General features: G+C 33.1%; 1 protein-coding gene across 4 annotated transcripts in view; it reads right to left on the reverse strand.

The window, feature by feature from the left end:
- Window positions 1-1,322: 1,322 nt before the first annotated feature.
- Window positions 1,323-16,856, reverse strand: part of LOC127733814 (von Willebrand factor A domain-containing protein 5A-like) — a 70,721-nt gene continuing 55,187 nt past the window's right edge. For all 4 annotated transcript variants that reach the window (XM_052243202.1, XM_052243201.1, XM_052243203.1 and 1 more), the window contains 3 exons: window positions 12,111-12,192; window positions 6,387-6,681; window positions 1,323-2,333 (listed from right to left, as the gene is read on the reverse strand). In XM_052243202.1, the coding sequence (XP_052099162.1) occupies window positions 2,154-2,333; window positions 6,387-6,681; window positions 12,111-12,192 (557 nt within the window). In that variant the 3' untranslated portion in view covers window positions 1,323-2,153. The remainder of the gene's footprint in view (window positions 2,334-6,386; window positions 6,682-12,110; window positions 12,193-16,856) is intronic.

The raw sequence follows: 16,856 nt of genomic DNA on the forward strand, positions 1-16,856 counted from the left end.
ACATTTGGTCGAGGTAAACTAAAGTTAGAGAACGAAAACGAAAAAATTCAGCAGTTTTTTAAGTTTATAAAAGGGCATAACTCAACAGCGGTTACAGTGACGCCACCAAAATTCAAACCTGATCTGTGTTTTGTGATAATAAGCATTGTGTATAAGTTTCATAACATTTGGTTGAGGCAAACTAAAGTTAGAGAACGGAAACTAACTTTGGGACGTATGGACGTACGTACGTACAGACGGACAAGGGTAAAACTTAATGCCCCCTCTGCTACAGCGGGGGCATAAAAATGGTGGGTTGAACCGATATGAAAGGGAATGATTCTTTATTTGGTTTACAGCTTTATAATGTTGGGTTGTAGAGTGTAAGCAATTGTTTTTTAGAGCACTCATTGTACAAGGAAAATTTCCATCAACATTTTCTTGGCTTCTATGTGGTCCATGAAAGTTATATTTGATCTGGAGCCTGTTAATGTGTATAATCACCAATCAACATAACTATTGATTTGTGTATAAATACTGATTACTCTAACAGAAATATTGACATTTGTATGATCATCCATTTTTTTTTTGTATCATTAAGTCCACCGTGTGCAGCAAATGATATACCATAAAACAATAGATGTTTTTTTTTATTGTAAACCTGATTTTAATATCAAATAAAATATTAAGAAAATCTGCTTTTCAATTTTCATAACATTTATGAGTAGAATTATAATGGCTCAAAAGAGCTGAAATTCAAATGAAATATAGTTGGAAAATTTCTATCCACAATCATTGTAATAACCAGATGTTCAGGTTTAAAACAATTACATTCAATATAATATGACAGTATCTCTGAACATGAAAGAGTATATTACATCTGCTTGTCAGGACTGAGTTACCTATTGTAAATCAAATTAATCAGCTAATATTCGTTTAAGTATAAGTACCATCCTCTCCCTACCCTGTGGTCCTGGTAAGAGCAATTCTGTTTTGGAAATATCAATCAAGCAAAAAATATGGAATGATAAGAAAATAAGAAATAAATACTATTTGATTCAATTAATTGGTTATTGTGTGGTTCCTGAATTATATCAGAATTCTATTCATATCTGATTTGAAAACTTGGTTCAACCCACCATTTTTCTTAAAATGTCCTGTACCAAGTCAGGAATATGGCAGTTGTTATCAAATAGTCCGTTTCTATGTGTGTTGGCGTTTGTTTTTGTTGCAGTTCAGTGTTTCTGTTGTTCCGTTGTTTTTCTCTTATAGTTGATGTGTTTCCCTTGGTTTTAGTTTGTAACCCGGATTTGTTTTCGCTTAATCGATTTATGACTATTAAACAGTGGTTAACTACTGTTGCCTTTATTGAACATCAATAAACTATAGTTGCCTTAATTTGCATGTTTAATATCACAAATACAATGATTCATATAAAATTAAAAAAACAAATTAGTTCCATTGTAAGAATCTATATTGGGAATTGGACTTACAATTTATCCTAAAAAATGATAGTAAAAAATATAAATAAAATATACATATACACATATATAAAATATATTGCAAAGGAATTTTATAACAAATACAATGAACTCCCTCCTAGGGATGAACAGAAAAAGATGATACAGTTAACAAAGAGGTTTTATATAAGTTAAATCTTAATAGATATAAGAAGATGTGGTATGAGTTCCAATGAGACAACTCTCCATCCAAGTCACAATTTTTAAAAGTAAACCATTATAGGTCAAAGTACGGCCTTTACACGGAGCCTTGGCTCACACCAAACAGCAAGCTATAAAGGGCCCCAAAATTGACTTGTGCAAAACCATTCAAACAGGAAAACCAATGGTCTAATCTATATAAAAAACGAGAAACAAGAAACACTTATGAACCAAATCAACAAATCACTGAACATCAGGTTCCTGACTTAGGACAGGTGCAAAGAAATGCAGCCGGTTTAAACGTTTTAATATGCGCCAACCTTCACCCTACCTGAAACAATAGTGTAACATCACAACATAGAGACACTATATAAAATGTCAATTGAAATGGCTTAACTCAATCAAAAGACATATTAACAAAAACAAGTGAACATACACTGAACGAATAAATTTGATCTATGACACAATGTAAATACAAAATTAATAAAACAAGGGTCAAATAATCTGTATATTTTATATGTTTTTTATAATGTCATTGCCTTCCTCTATGATTTGAGTGACACTTTTCCCTTCTCTGTCTTGTGAAGTTAGCCATTTTATTGCCTTGTTATAAATCATTTCCCATTCAGATTTACGTTTACTGAAATTTTTCTCTAGGAAAGCAACAACTAATGCTGTACACCAAATATTACCCTGAAATAGTTAAATGTATTCAGATTTATTACAATGAAAACCTTGATTTACATTAAATATAGAGGATGTAATTTACATAAACTTAAACAAAAAAGAACAATAGACACATCCAATAGCCATCCTCATAAAAAAGGAGTTAAATGACTATTTACAGTCTTTGGAGTTAGCTGCTTATTTGCATCAGAGAGGTAAGTAATGTTGTCACTAGTAGAACCATTTTACGGATAAGGAGTGTTGGTTTTCCTATTTCTAGATAGTTTAAAAAAAAATTTAATAAATAATTAAACTTTCTTCTCAATTATGTTATCTGATGACTCTGAGTCAACCTTCAGTTTGATCCCATTCAAATCAATGTATTAACCTTTTTGAGGAATCCACTTGTGAGGATATGAAAATGTGTTCAAACTTGAATCATATTCTTCGAGTTGTTATATTCTCCCTAGTTTATCATAGAAAGAAAACAGTGGGTCTAAAACCAATGTCTTTAATTCTATAGACGAATCAGAAGGACATGTTTTTTTTTCTAATGACCAAGAAGATCATAGAAGGTTTCAGCCTTTATTTGCCTTATTTGGTTCAACTCCTTAAAAGGATCATCTGTAAATGGAGAAGATGGACATCTATAAGTGAGTAATTTAGGAAATCTGAAAAGGTTTTTTTCTATGCTATTACTGTAATTTCAGACATTTTTGAAATAATATGTTATTTATTGGAAATTCTCCATCTTTTAAGAAAATGACTTCATCAGATTTCGTGATTTGCTCAGTGAAGGATTATCTTAATAGTAACAGATCCTTTCCTTAGATAAGTCATGAACAACTTGCTCTTGCTTTTATGCAAGTCCAGTGTTCAAGACAGTTAATCTAGCAATAAAGGTTCAGTTAGCAAGTATGTTGGCATTGAGTTTTCTTTCGAATATAATGTGACAATAACACTTTAAAGTTGGGTACTTCTGAAGTGCTTTTCTAGATATACCTATGCTCAAACCCACAAATTTGAAAGCCAAGGATGCCAAGGATGTATGAATACTTGAATACTTGAAGAGCTAATTGACAAAAAGAGACAAAACAATAGCTAAATCGACGTAAGGTCAACTTTGCCTGAGGGATTTAGAACCTTTATTGCTTTATACTTATGAAAGTAGTATTTAAGATATGTTATAAATCCTGTCATTCATGAAGCACAATCTACTGAGATTAAGAACCTCAATGACAAGTAAATCACCAGCGGCGGTATCAACCTATTGCTATAAATTCAAAATAACGTCCAAAGAGCTTTTCTGGATTTACCTTCATCAGGAATAATTTAACCAAACAATGTGAAAGCCAAGGATGTATGAATAAATGAAACACTAAAAACAAAAAGGGACCAAAAACGGACTTTCTCTCTCTCTAATTTCTTTATCAACAATAAACTTTATAACAACTGGCCCTGATAGTTTAAGAAAGAAATTTTGGAATAATGACTATTTCCCTATGGAAAAGTTTATTCCTGTATATTTATTTATGTACTGATAAGATATGTAATTATGAAGAAGAATTTTTTGTTTTAACAAATCCATCTTGGCAAATCCTGGGTCCATCTCACATTTAAGTCCACTTTCCTTAAAACTGTACAATCTCTTTAGAGAGCTGTTTTGTGTTCTGGGACAGAAGAGAATATTTTAAAGATCTGAGTAAAGATTTCCTGTTACACTTGACCAAAACCTTAAGCTTCTTAACTCTATCTTATGGGACCCTTTGCCATTTCATTCTATTATGGAACCCTTTGCCATTTCATTCTATTATGGGACCCTTTGCCATTTCATTCTATTATGGGACCCTTTGCCATTTCATTCTATTATGGGAACCTTTGTCATTTCATTCTAGTATGGGACCCTTTGCCATTTCATTCTAGTATGGGACCCTTTTCCATTTCATTCTTAATGTATTATGGGACCCTTTGCCATTTCATTCTATTATGGGACCCTTTGCCATTTCATTCTATTATGGGACCCTTTGCCATTTCATTCTATCATGGGACCCTTTGCCATTTCATTCTATTATGGGACCCTTTGCCATTTCATTCTATTATGGGACCCTTTGTCATTTCATTCTAGTATGGGACCCTTTGCCATTTCATTCTAGTATGGGACCCTTTTCCATTTCATTCTAAATGTATTATGGGACCCTTTGCCATTTCATTCTATTATGGTATCCTTTGCCATTTCATTCTATTATGGGACCCTTTGCCATTTCATTTTATTATGGGACCCTTTGCCATTTCATTCTATTATGGGACCCTTTGCCATTTCATTCTATTATGGGACCCTTTGTCATTTCATTCTAGTATGGGACCCTTTGCCATTTCATTCTAGTATGGGACCCTTTTCCATTTCATTCTAAATGTATTATGGGACCCTTTGCCATTTCATTCTATTATGGGACCCTTTGCCATTTCATTCTAGTATGGGACCCTTTTCCATTTCATTCTAAATGTATAAAGGGACCCTTTGCCATTTCATTCTATTATGGGACCCTTCGCCATTTCATTCTATTATGGGACCCTTTGCCATTTCATTCTATTATGGGACCCTTTGCCATTTCATTCTATTATGGGACCCTTTTACATTTCATTCTATTATGGGACCCTTTGTCATTTCATTCTATTATGGGACCCTTTGCCATTTCATACTATTATGGGACCCTTTGCCATTTCATTCTATTATGGGACCCTTTGCCATTTCATTCTATTATGGGACCCTTTTCCATTTCATTCTAAATGTATTATGGGACCCTTTGCCATTTCATTCTATTATGGGACCCTTTGCCATTTCATTCTAGTATGGGACCCTTTGCCATTTCATTCTAGTATGGGACCCTTTGCCATTTCATTCTATTATGGGACCCTTTGCCATTTCATTCTATTATGGGACCCTTTGCCATTTCATTCTATTATGGGACCCTTTTCCATTTCATTCTAAATGTATTATGGGACCCTTTGCCATTTCATTCTATTATGGGACCCTTTGCCATTTCATTCTATTATGGGACCCTTTGCCATTTCATTCTAGTATGGGACCCTTTGCCATTTCATTCTAGTATGGGACCCTTTGCCATTTCATTCTATTATGGGACCCTTTGCCATTTCATTCTATTATGGGACCCTTTGCCATTTCATTCTATTATGGGACCCTTTGTCATTTCATTCTATTATAGGACCCTTTGCCATTTCATTCTATTATGGGACCCTTTTCCATTTCATTCTATTATGGGACCCTTTTCCATTTCATTCTAAATGTATTATGGGACCCTTTGCCATTTCATTCTATTATGGGACCCTTTGCCATTTCATTCTATTATGGGACCCTTTGCCATTTCATTCTATTATGGGACCCTTTTCCATTTCATTCTAAATGTATTATGGGACCCTTTGCCATTTCATTCTATTATGGGACCCTTTGCCATTTCATTCTATTATGGGACCCTTTGCCATATCATTCTATCACAAAGGCAATAGATAATGGGAAAGTAAATCTTCTCTTTATGAGCCATTCATATAATAATTTTGGTTGACAAAGCCGATGTGCTAAGGGCTCTTTTGTCCTAGAAATATGAGGTGTTAGAAAATCAGTTTAAAGATTAGTTGTTAAGTATTTGTAAATTTTAAACTGTAATATCTTTGACATGGTTATTCACTGAGATTTTTCAGTCCAAAGATAGCATAATTCAGATTTTTCTACAAAAAAGAAAAAAATAGCAAATTTTCACCCATATTTGTTAGTGAGAAATATTGAGCACATGCAAGTACCACAATCATATTTTACATGAAAGATGTAGTTTCTATAGTCAACCATTGTGGTGAATTATTCAGTTGGTACTTGCGTGTGCTTTATATTTGTGGGTCCAAAAACTATCTGAAAAATTAGCAAAATCTGTATATTTTCACAAAAAACGCATAGAACAGACTATTCTGTGACGTCACAAATACATTTACTGTAATGGCATTGATAAAAATCTTCGTGTTTTTAATTTTATATTACCTCAACTTTAAAACAGACAGGCCTGTCCTTACCTGGTATTTAGCTTTCAGTTCCGTTTGACTAACATTAAGCACGGATTGCAGCTCAGATGATTGCGACCAGGAACCATCAAAGTTTTGCAGTGACACAATGATCATCATTTTGTCTCCTGATGATTTTGTTTTTTCACTTTTTGTCGACTTGTCTCCTGATAGTATTCTTTGGGTTCTTTCATTGCCTCCTGGTGACATGTCTACATAATTATTACTGACACATGACATAGCACACTCTTCATCTGATTCTTCATATGTATCCATGCTGTCACAAACAAACTCATTACTAGAAGATCTTTAAAGATAAAATGTATAAATGTTGACATAAAAGGTTGGGCAATTGAAATATTCACAAAAATGAAGCAATATTACCAATGCTAGGATGTGATCATCAGTTTATCACTACATACATTCAAGGATGAGGAGATACTCAAAAAAATTTTAAATCTTGATATTGCTTTTAATAGATCATCAGCTTGATTGAAAAAATGCCTTTATAACAAGTTGTATGTCGTAACAGCATATTTTGTTAATAAAATGTTTCGCTGAGCGCAGCTGGATACGACTGCAGAGGTCCAACCCTGAACAGTTGGGGTGAAAATGGACACCATATTCGCGCTTGATACAGGTCTGAATTTGGATTGTAATTAAATATTTGACACATAATAGGTTTCTGACACCGAATAACTGTAGTCAAAGCAAGGCTTCCAAAACGGTCATATATTCCGGACATTTGTATAATGTCCGGTAAAAGTCCGGCTGGGCAGGATCTTTTTGACCCAACCTTTTGCCTTTAACAGCCACACATTTCCGGTCATAAAAGTGACATGATCATTAAGTACTATCAAAACAATCCCTACTTTAATACCTTCTCATTTTAATCAAGGCTAATTAGTTGTCGAACAGCTGAAATTGACCTGTTCAGGTGACAGGTAAACTATTTTGAACCGGACATTGATCGGTCTATTCAAAGTTATTTTCTTACATTTCACTATTTGCATCTAATCAATTTAGTTAAAAAGATTTAAATTATCAGAAATACATTTACAAATATGATTTGATGAAAAAATTAAAAAGGTGAAAATGAAAAATCGTCATAACCACGTTGTTTGAACCAGAGACATGTCTCTGTTTGAACTAGTACACGTGTGCGCATGTGCGCAGGTGTGAAATTTAATTATGCATCCTAATTTCTTCAAAAAATGCTTCAATTGTCATTGATACCTTTATCTCACGTTTATTTCGAATATTTTCTTGAAGAAATAACGTAGAATGAGCTACTTATACACTCATTCATGCTTTGCAAACGTACACGGAATTTACGTATCCGTCTCTGGTCCGTGTTTTACCATTGTCAAGATAACATCCGGTAGATTTAAAAACGAAAGTAAAGTTTTTGACAACGTTATTTTGTACAAATAAAAAGTCTAAGGCAGATATAAGTACGGTGATGTTGCACACTTCGAATGATGCACTGCCAAATTAACAGTTTACGTCAGAACTTCGAATTTGAATCAAAGAAAGTTTAATATTCTTTTTTTTTTAATGTCAATCATTGGGATGGCCAACTCGGCAACTGATTACCATAATTGCCTTTTCTTTATTTAGTCTTAAGGGATTAAAATCGGGATAATATATAAAATGTCCGGCTGGCTAAAAATAATTTTGGAAGCCCTGAGTCAAAGAACTTAGAATTGGTTATATGATTTGAATTTATATTCAATTTTTTGCTTTTGTGAAATACACTATGCTGTTGCGTATTGCCCCCCCCCCCCAAAAAAAAATTTTTTTTTTTACCCCCCCCCTTTTTGGAAGAAATTTTCTTTTAATTTCGGAAATTTGAAATGAAAAAAAAAATTGCCCCCCACAATTTCTTTTTTACCCCCCTCCCCCCCCCCCCCTTTTCCAAAATAAAATTCTTTCCCTCAAGATATAGTCATAATCTCAATACAAATTTCCAATGGAGTTTGCAACCATAATTACCAATTAAAATACATCATAAAGTCTGAAACAGATTATTTAAAAGCAGTGTAAGGGAGGTAATCCAACATTGTACAAAATTGTACAATTTTGTTTTTGGATTACCTCCCTTACACTGCTTTTAAATTGTTCATTCACCAGGAAACCCTTGTTTTTTCCCTATGCCTAGGACGACAGGTAACCTTTTTGAGAAGGGTCATTTCAAAGTGTACCACGAGCATTTATAAAATATTTATCTAATTTGCATTTTAAATACTGTATACAATTTGTTTTTTTCAATGATTTTTTAATCTATTGGCTCTGTTTTGAGAACTGATAATCGACCGATCTTCATATTATACTTTGTAAAAAAAAGGGGGGAGGCTTTGTGTAAATCAATAGATCTTTACACAGAAAGCCAGGATTCTACATTGTCAAAATTATCTCTTCATTTTTTTTTACAATTGTGAAAATGGTAGCCATTGTAGGGATGACAAGCTGTTAATTTAGCTCTTGAAAACCAATTAATTTATCCATATGTCATAATTATGATCCTTACATGACAGTTGAATTTTAAAAGACAAATGTATCTACTAGGCTATAAGGCATCATGTAAATGTACTTTTAGGCATTTCATCAATTAAAACTGATTGGTTGTCAGGGGGAATTTTCGAAAGTAAAAAAAACAATAAAAAAATTCTATGTATTAAGTATTTTGTAGAAGGGCTGAATAAACATTTGCAAAGTTTGAAGACTAAATGACCTAGATAACACATACACAAATATTTTTTTTTAAGTGATGCATTTTAATGATCGCAAAGTCAAGTACTTTTAGTATAAATTCAGGGGGAAGTTAGTGAACGGTGTGTCCGACTTTTTTTTTTATACATTTCATGAAAAAAATAATTAATATGCCTAAATTTTTCACTGAAAAATGAATGAACAAAAGTAGAAAAAATATCAAGTAAGAAATATATATCCTGTTTAAACATTTGAAGTAGCATGAAGCTTTTCTTTTGTTTTTCAAACACACCTACTCAGTTGTTTTGGCACAAAAAGAAGGATATTTCACATGACCCATATATTTCATGTTTTGGTACTGTGAATTTGTAATGTTATTATATCAAAATGTAGCCTAAATATATACAAATAAGGAATCTAAAGGGAGATGATGTAAAATATTTTTGCTTTATAATTTTTCTGGACAAACAAGTCAAACCATGGGTACACGTTTGAACATAAAAAGTTGTACCCGATTTTCTCTTTTGATAAGATTATTGCCCATTTTTGTTATTTTTCCCCTAAAAACTACTTGCGATGCCAATTACTGCTTTAAAAAGACCAATCAGTATGATTCGACAATTAGTTGGAATATCACAAATTCATCACTAAAGGAATTCCAAAACTAACGAGAGCACTTAGTGTTTCATTCTCAGATTCCGAATTAAAAAATATATAAAACTAAGTACAGAATAATGAATTTACATGTTTTTTACCTCTGCTGAGTCAAACGTAGTTTTACGAGGTTATTCATTCAGTATATTTTGACATTTTGATACAGTCCCTCCATTTTTTTAGTCAGTGTATGATTCGGTGTCGGTATAAGTGTCCGTGTAGATGACTTTTCGAAAATGTCTATTTACAATACACCTTTCTATATTATTATTTATGTTTTATGCATGAAATACCAAGTAAGGGGATAAAATCACGCTTTAAAAAATATTGGGTCATGAAGGAAAAGTAGTATTTTAAACAATACTTTATTCATAAAATATCTGAAACGGATTACCTAGCAGGCCAAAGACTATATACATACCCTCAAATGAAGGCAAAGTAGTGATTTGGCCCAATTGAAAAGGGTAGAAATGAGTAAAGCAGATTAAGAAATTATTATGAGGTTTGTATTAAAGCAAATGCAGTATCATAATAATAAGAACTAGCATTCTAAAAAATCCCAATAATAAATGCATGCCCACTATACGGTACAGTTTTTTCTCATTGTTGAAGGCCGGACGGTTGCCTATAGTTGCTTACATCCACTTCATTCGAACTTTGATGGATAGTTGTCTCATTGGCAGTCATACCACATCTCTTTATTTTTATATTCATATGCAGTAAATTCTGAATTACAGTACTTCTGAAGATGTCAATTTGAATTAAAGACCCCTTGAACATAAAATTGCCCATTTTTTTAGTTAGATCTGATGAAGATTTCAATAATTTTGATATAACTTGTACCAAAACTAGTACACTACCCTTTTAAAATCTTAATGTGAAATAGCAGGTGGGACTTTTTAAATTTGCATGAATTTTTTTTGAAGATATGCATTTATAAATTAATTCCTGGACTATTTTTTTTTAAATCTAAATTATGTATTTCTTCTAATTTAAGAATATTATAAGTATAAATAAAATTGATAATGGAATTCTTTAGATTTATTTACAAAATATTTAAATAAAATCATTATCTTAAAACCTGGGAGTTTGGTCCAAATTTAATCACACAAACTTCTTTATTCTAATCACATCTATGCATGCTATTGCTTATTAAATATTTGCATGCTTTATTTAGCATTATTTATCTATTGTTGCACTTTTATCATTTCTGTTTAAACAAGAGTGCACACACTGAATGTCTAACCTGCTTTACTGACCATGATAGATTTTTTGTCTTAAAGATAAAGTATTACATACACTTAACATTATCAACAATCCAAGACAATGTCATAAAGGTCAGATAAACCAAGCCAGACAGACATGTACACCTTACAATCATTCAATGCACCAAATATGGTTGAGTGGAATTCAAGTTAGAGAACGGAAACAAAAAATTCAGCAATTTTTCCATTTGTAAAAGGGTATAACTCTAGAACAGTAAAAGTGACGCCACCAAAATTCAAACTTGATCTGTATTTTGTGGTAATAAGCATTGTGTATCAGTTTCATAACATTTGGTTGAGGCAAACTCAAGTTAGAGAATGGAAACGAAAAATTCAGCAATTTTTCCATTTGTAAAGGGGCATATCTCTAGCACGGTAAAAGTGTAGCCACCAAAATTCAAACTTAATCTGTGTCCTGTGGTAATAAGTATTGTGGATAAGTTTCATTACATTTGGTTGAGGCAAACTAAAGTTAGAGAATGGAAACCAATTTAAGGACGCATGTACGTACAGACGGACAAGGGTAAAACTTAATGCCCCCTCCGCTACGGCGGGGCATAATTAAACTTAACTTTGACCAATGAACCATGAAAATGAGGTCTAGGTCAGATGAACCTTGCTGATTCAAACCTTTAAATATAAATTTCATAACAATCTGGCAATAATTGTGCATGTGAGAGCATGTACAATGTAATTTGCTATAGATAGATAAAGGAAGATGTGGTATGAGTGCCAATGAGACAACTCTCCATTCAAGTTACAATTTATAAAAGTAAACCATTATAGGTACATTTCTAAGGGACATTACTCCTGTAAAAATAAACTGTTGACATAGAGATTTGTCTCACCTGTATGTAATTTAAGATGTGCCCATGTTTATTCAACTGCATACCAAATATCATTAACTTATCATTAATGGTTCCCCTTTAACTGACCTATAGAGGTTGGTATAAAAGGTTTAAACATTCAAAATACTATGTTAGTTTTATTATGTCAATAGCTATACACATATCCATATAAAACAGATTATAAATTATTTCCTATTTTATTTTTTGTTTCAATATAACAAATGATACTTTCCATTTTATAAAAAATGCTTCATTACCTCCTTCTTGGTGATGATTTTGCAGCACATTTAGAGCCTAAGTTCATAGGTGGACTCATCAGTTTCACAGAACCACTTGCCTCTAAAATATAAAAAAATAAAATACATATTACAAAATGCAGTGTATTATTATATACTTTGTATGACATGAAAGTGTTCAAAAGATTTGAAATATAAGATACGAAAAGATCATGCATTTCTCAGACTGTTTATGATGCCTTTACACTAAATCTGTTGGATGTGTACTGATTGATACTTTAGTCTGGGAGATAATGATTTATCTATTAGTTGTTATTGGCTTTGAACGAGCTTCCAGCAACTCGACTCTTATTTCTTATCTTTTTTCTATTGTGTTGTTACTGTAAATTCAAAAATTATTGTGAGGTTTTTATTAATGTGAGTAGGTGAGTATCTCATTAATAAGAACTCACATTCTGATATCTTTAACACATATCTGTATGCAGGTTTTCCTAAACTCGCAATAATTAATTTAGCATTTTTGTCCATTCTTCCAAAATCTAAATAATAAATGCACACAATAATTTCTGAATTTACAGTAGTTGTTTTTGTGCCTCATACAAATCTTTTGAGTTAAGCCAATTGCTACTGATTTTTAAATTGTTCTTATGTAATGCTGTTACACAACTGTCAAAGATTAGGGGAGGGTTGAGCGCTCACAAACATGTTTAACCCTGCCACATTCTTGATGTGCCTGTCCCAAGTCAGGAGCCTGTAATTCAGTGGTTGTCGTTGGTTCATGTCTGTCATACTTGTTTCACATTTTTCATGTTGGGGCCTTTTATAGCCAACTATATGGAATGGGTTTTTGTCATTGTTGAAGGCCATATGGTTGCCTATAATTACTTAAATCCACTTCATTTGAACTTTGGTGGATAGTTGTCTAATTTGCAATCATACCACATCTCCTTATTTTTATATTTCTTATTACATTGGTTATGCTGATTTCCCTGTTTTCAATAACTCCTTTATATACTGAAAAAGTAATGAACCTCAAAACATATGGTCTCAGATAAATATCATTCACAAGGGGTCAAAGTCCATTAACTACCTCATAAACTGTCAAAGTAATAAACCTTCACACATATGTATGTCTCAGATAAGTATCATTCACAAGGGTCAAAGTCTAATAACTCCTTTGTATACTGTCAAAGAAATAAGTCTCCACACATATGTCTCAGATAAGTATCATTCACAAGGGGTCAAAGTCCATTAACTCCCTCATGTACTGTCAAAGTAATAAGCCTCCACACATATGGTCTCAGATCAGTATCATTCACAAGGGGTCAAAGTCCAATAACTCCCTCATATACTGTCAAAGTGATAAACCTTCACACATATGGTCTCAGATAAGTATCATTCACAAGGGGTCAAAGTCCAATAGTTCCCTCATATACTGCCAAAGTAATAAACCTCCACACATATGGTCTCAGATCAGTATCATTCACAAGGGGTCAAAGTCCAATAGTTCCCTCATATACTGCCAAAGTAATAAACCTTCACACATATGGTCTCAGATCAGTATCATTCACAAGGGGTCAAAGTCTCATAGTTCCCTCATAAACTGTCAAAGTAATAAACCTTCACACATATGGTCTCAGATAAGTATCATTCACAAGGGGTCAAAGTCCAATAACTCCTTTGTATACTGTCAAAGTAATAAGTCTCCACACATATGTCTCAGATAAGTATCATTCACAAGGTGTCAAAGTCCAATAACTCTCTCATATACTGTCAAAGTAATAAACCTCCACACATATGTATCAGATAAGTATCATTCACAAGGGGTCAAAGTCCAATAGTTCCCTCATATACTGTCAAAGTAATAAACCTCCACACATATGTCTCAGATAAGTATCATTCACAAGGGGTCAAAGTCCAATAACTCTCTCATATACTGTCAAAGTAATAAACCTCCACACATATGGTCTCAGATCAGTATCATTCACAAGGGGTCAAAGTCCAAAATTCCCTCATATACTGTCAAAGTAGTAAACCTCCACACATATGTCGCAGATAAGTATCATTCGCAAGGTGTCAAAGTCCAATAACTCCCTCATATACTGTCAAAGTAATAAACCTTAACACATATGTATGTCTCAGATAAGTATCATTCACAAGGGGTGAAAGTCCAATTACTCCTTTGTATACTGTCAAAGAAATAAGTCTCCACACATATGTCTCAGATAAGTATCATTCAAAAGGGGTCAAAGTCCAATAACTCCTTTGTATACTGTCAAAAGGGGTCAAAGTCCAATAGTTCCCTCATATACTGTCAAAGTAATAAATCTTCACACATATGGTCTCAGATAAGTATCATTCACAAGGTGTCAAAGTCCAATAACTCTCTCATATACTGTCAAAGTAATAAGCCTCAACACATATGGTCTCAGATCAGTATCATTCACAAGGGGTCAAAGTCCAAAATTCCCTCATATACTGTCAAAGTAATAAACCTCCACACATATGTCTCAGATAAGTATCATTCACACGGGGTCAAAGTCCAATAACTCCCTCATATACTGTCAAAGTAATAAACCTTCACACATTGTATCAGATAAGTATCATTCACAAGGGGTCAAAGTCCAATAGTTCCCTCATATACTGTCAAAGTAATAAACCTCCACACATATGTCTCAGATAAGTATCATTCACAAGGGGTCAAAGTCCAATAGTTCCCTCATATACTGTCAAAGTAATAAACCTCCACACATATGTCTCAGATAAGTATCATTCACAAGGGGTCAAAGTCCAATAGTTCCCTCATATACTGTCAAAGTAATAAACCTTCACACATATGTCTCAGATAAGTATCATTCACAAGGGGTCAAAGTCCAATAACTCTCTCATATACTGTCAAAGTAATAAGCCTCCACACATATGGTCTCAGATCAGTATCATTCACAAGGGGTCAAAGTCCAAAATTCCCTCATATACTGTCAAAGTAATAAACCTCCACACATACGTCTCAGATAAGTATCATTCACAAGGGGTCAAAGTCCAATAGTTCCCTCATATACTGTCAAAGTAATAAACCTCCACACATATGTCTCAGATAAGTATCATTCACAAGGGGTCAAAGTCCAAAAGTTCCCTCATATACTGTCAAAGTAATAAACCTTCACACATATGTCTCAGATAAGTATCATTCACAAGGTGTCAAAGTCCAATAACTCTCTCATATACTGTCAAAGTAATAAACCTCCACACATATGTATCAGATAAGTATCATTCACAAGAGGTCAAAGTCCAATAGTTCCCTCATATACTGTCAAAGTAATTAACCTTAACACATATGGTCTTAGATCAGTTTCATTCACAAGAGGTCAAAGTATAACTTCCATGTGTACAGTCAAAGTAAATAAACCTTCACACATATGGTCTCAGATAAGTATCCTGGTTTATTATATATAAACACTTGTTCATAACGGCACCTTATAAGAAACAAAATAAAACTTTCAAAATCACTAAAGCATGCATGACAAAGAGGGGAAGCCTCATATTGAGATTGAAATCAAAAGAGCATGCACATTTCAGATATTAATGATATATTTTAAGCACTTCTTCCTTAAACGTCAAAATCACAGAACTTGGAAATTTGATCATATAGCTTACAACTTAAATGTATGGATGCTAATATCATACAACAATAAGCCATATATCAAAACTTTTTCACAATTACTTCTTCATAAACAAATGTTATCTGAAAACTGAATAGAGCTGGGTTTTTTTTTTAATACACAAACAAAATTGCCTTATTTTTGGCAAATGAATTCTGATAATGCTTTTAAAGACAATAAATTTAAAATATAAATGGAAGCTTCCATTTAAAGCATTGTATTAAAATTTAATAAATAACAAATTGTCATTGAATCATGTCTGTCATATTTGTTTTTAGTAAATTATTTTGTTTTAAACTAGGCCATTAGTTTTCTCAATTGAATTGTTTCATATTTTTCATGTCTGGGCCATTTATATTCGATTATACGGTATGGGTTTTTCTCATTTTTGAAGGCTGTATGGATGCCTATATATAATTGCTTACATCTATATGAATAAGCAGATGTGGTATGAGTGCCAATGAAACAATTCTCCATCCAAGTCACAATGTATAAAAAGTTAACAATTATAGGTCAAAGTACAGCCTTCAACATCTACTTTATTTGAACTTTTATAATATTGTCATTATTGGCAATCTTACCACATCTCCTTTATTTTCCTGCATAAGGTTCTTTCTAGATACAAGGGTTTCCTTTACCAATAAAAACTAACCGCCATGATATAGCCAAAAGTGCTTTAAGTGGCATTTAACACCAACAATCAATCAATCATTCCTCATCAAGGGCTGACTGGAATAAAGAATTTGGTAATCCCTTAGCTTCTTCTGTCCAGCAGTAAACCATGGCTAAAGTAGGGCGTCTATTTGGCTGTGCTGGATGTATAAATACTCATCCATGCTAGGTAAAAATGGGAGTGCTAAATTTGATGCCTTGTGTAGGGAGAGTGCCACGCTCTCTGCATGTTAAAGAACATTGTGATAACTCTTTGAAGGGTCTGTAGGTTGCCTGTTCCACAGCATCCTTTCTGGTCCTATCCAACAATCCCTCATTGTCCAGTGGCATTCCAAATTTCCTACCTTCATCCTGGTCGACCTTTTGTAGAACTTCCCTTTTTTATTAATTGTTAACTTGTTTTTGACCTGAATATGCATGAAATATTGCCACTGGA

This window comes from Mytilus californianus, unplaced genomic scaffold (genome assembly GCF_021869535.1).
Source record: "Mytilus californianus isolate M0D057914Y unplaced genomic scaffold, xbMytCali1.0.p SCAF_3, whole genome shotgun sequence".
NCBI lineage: Eukaryota > Metazoa > Mollusca > Bivalvia > Mytilida > Mytilidae > Mytilus > Mytilus californianus.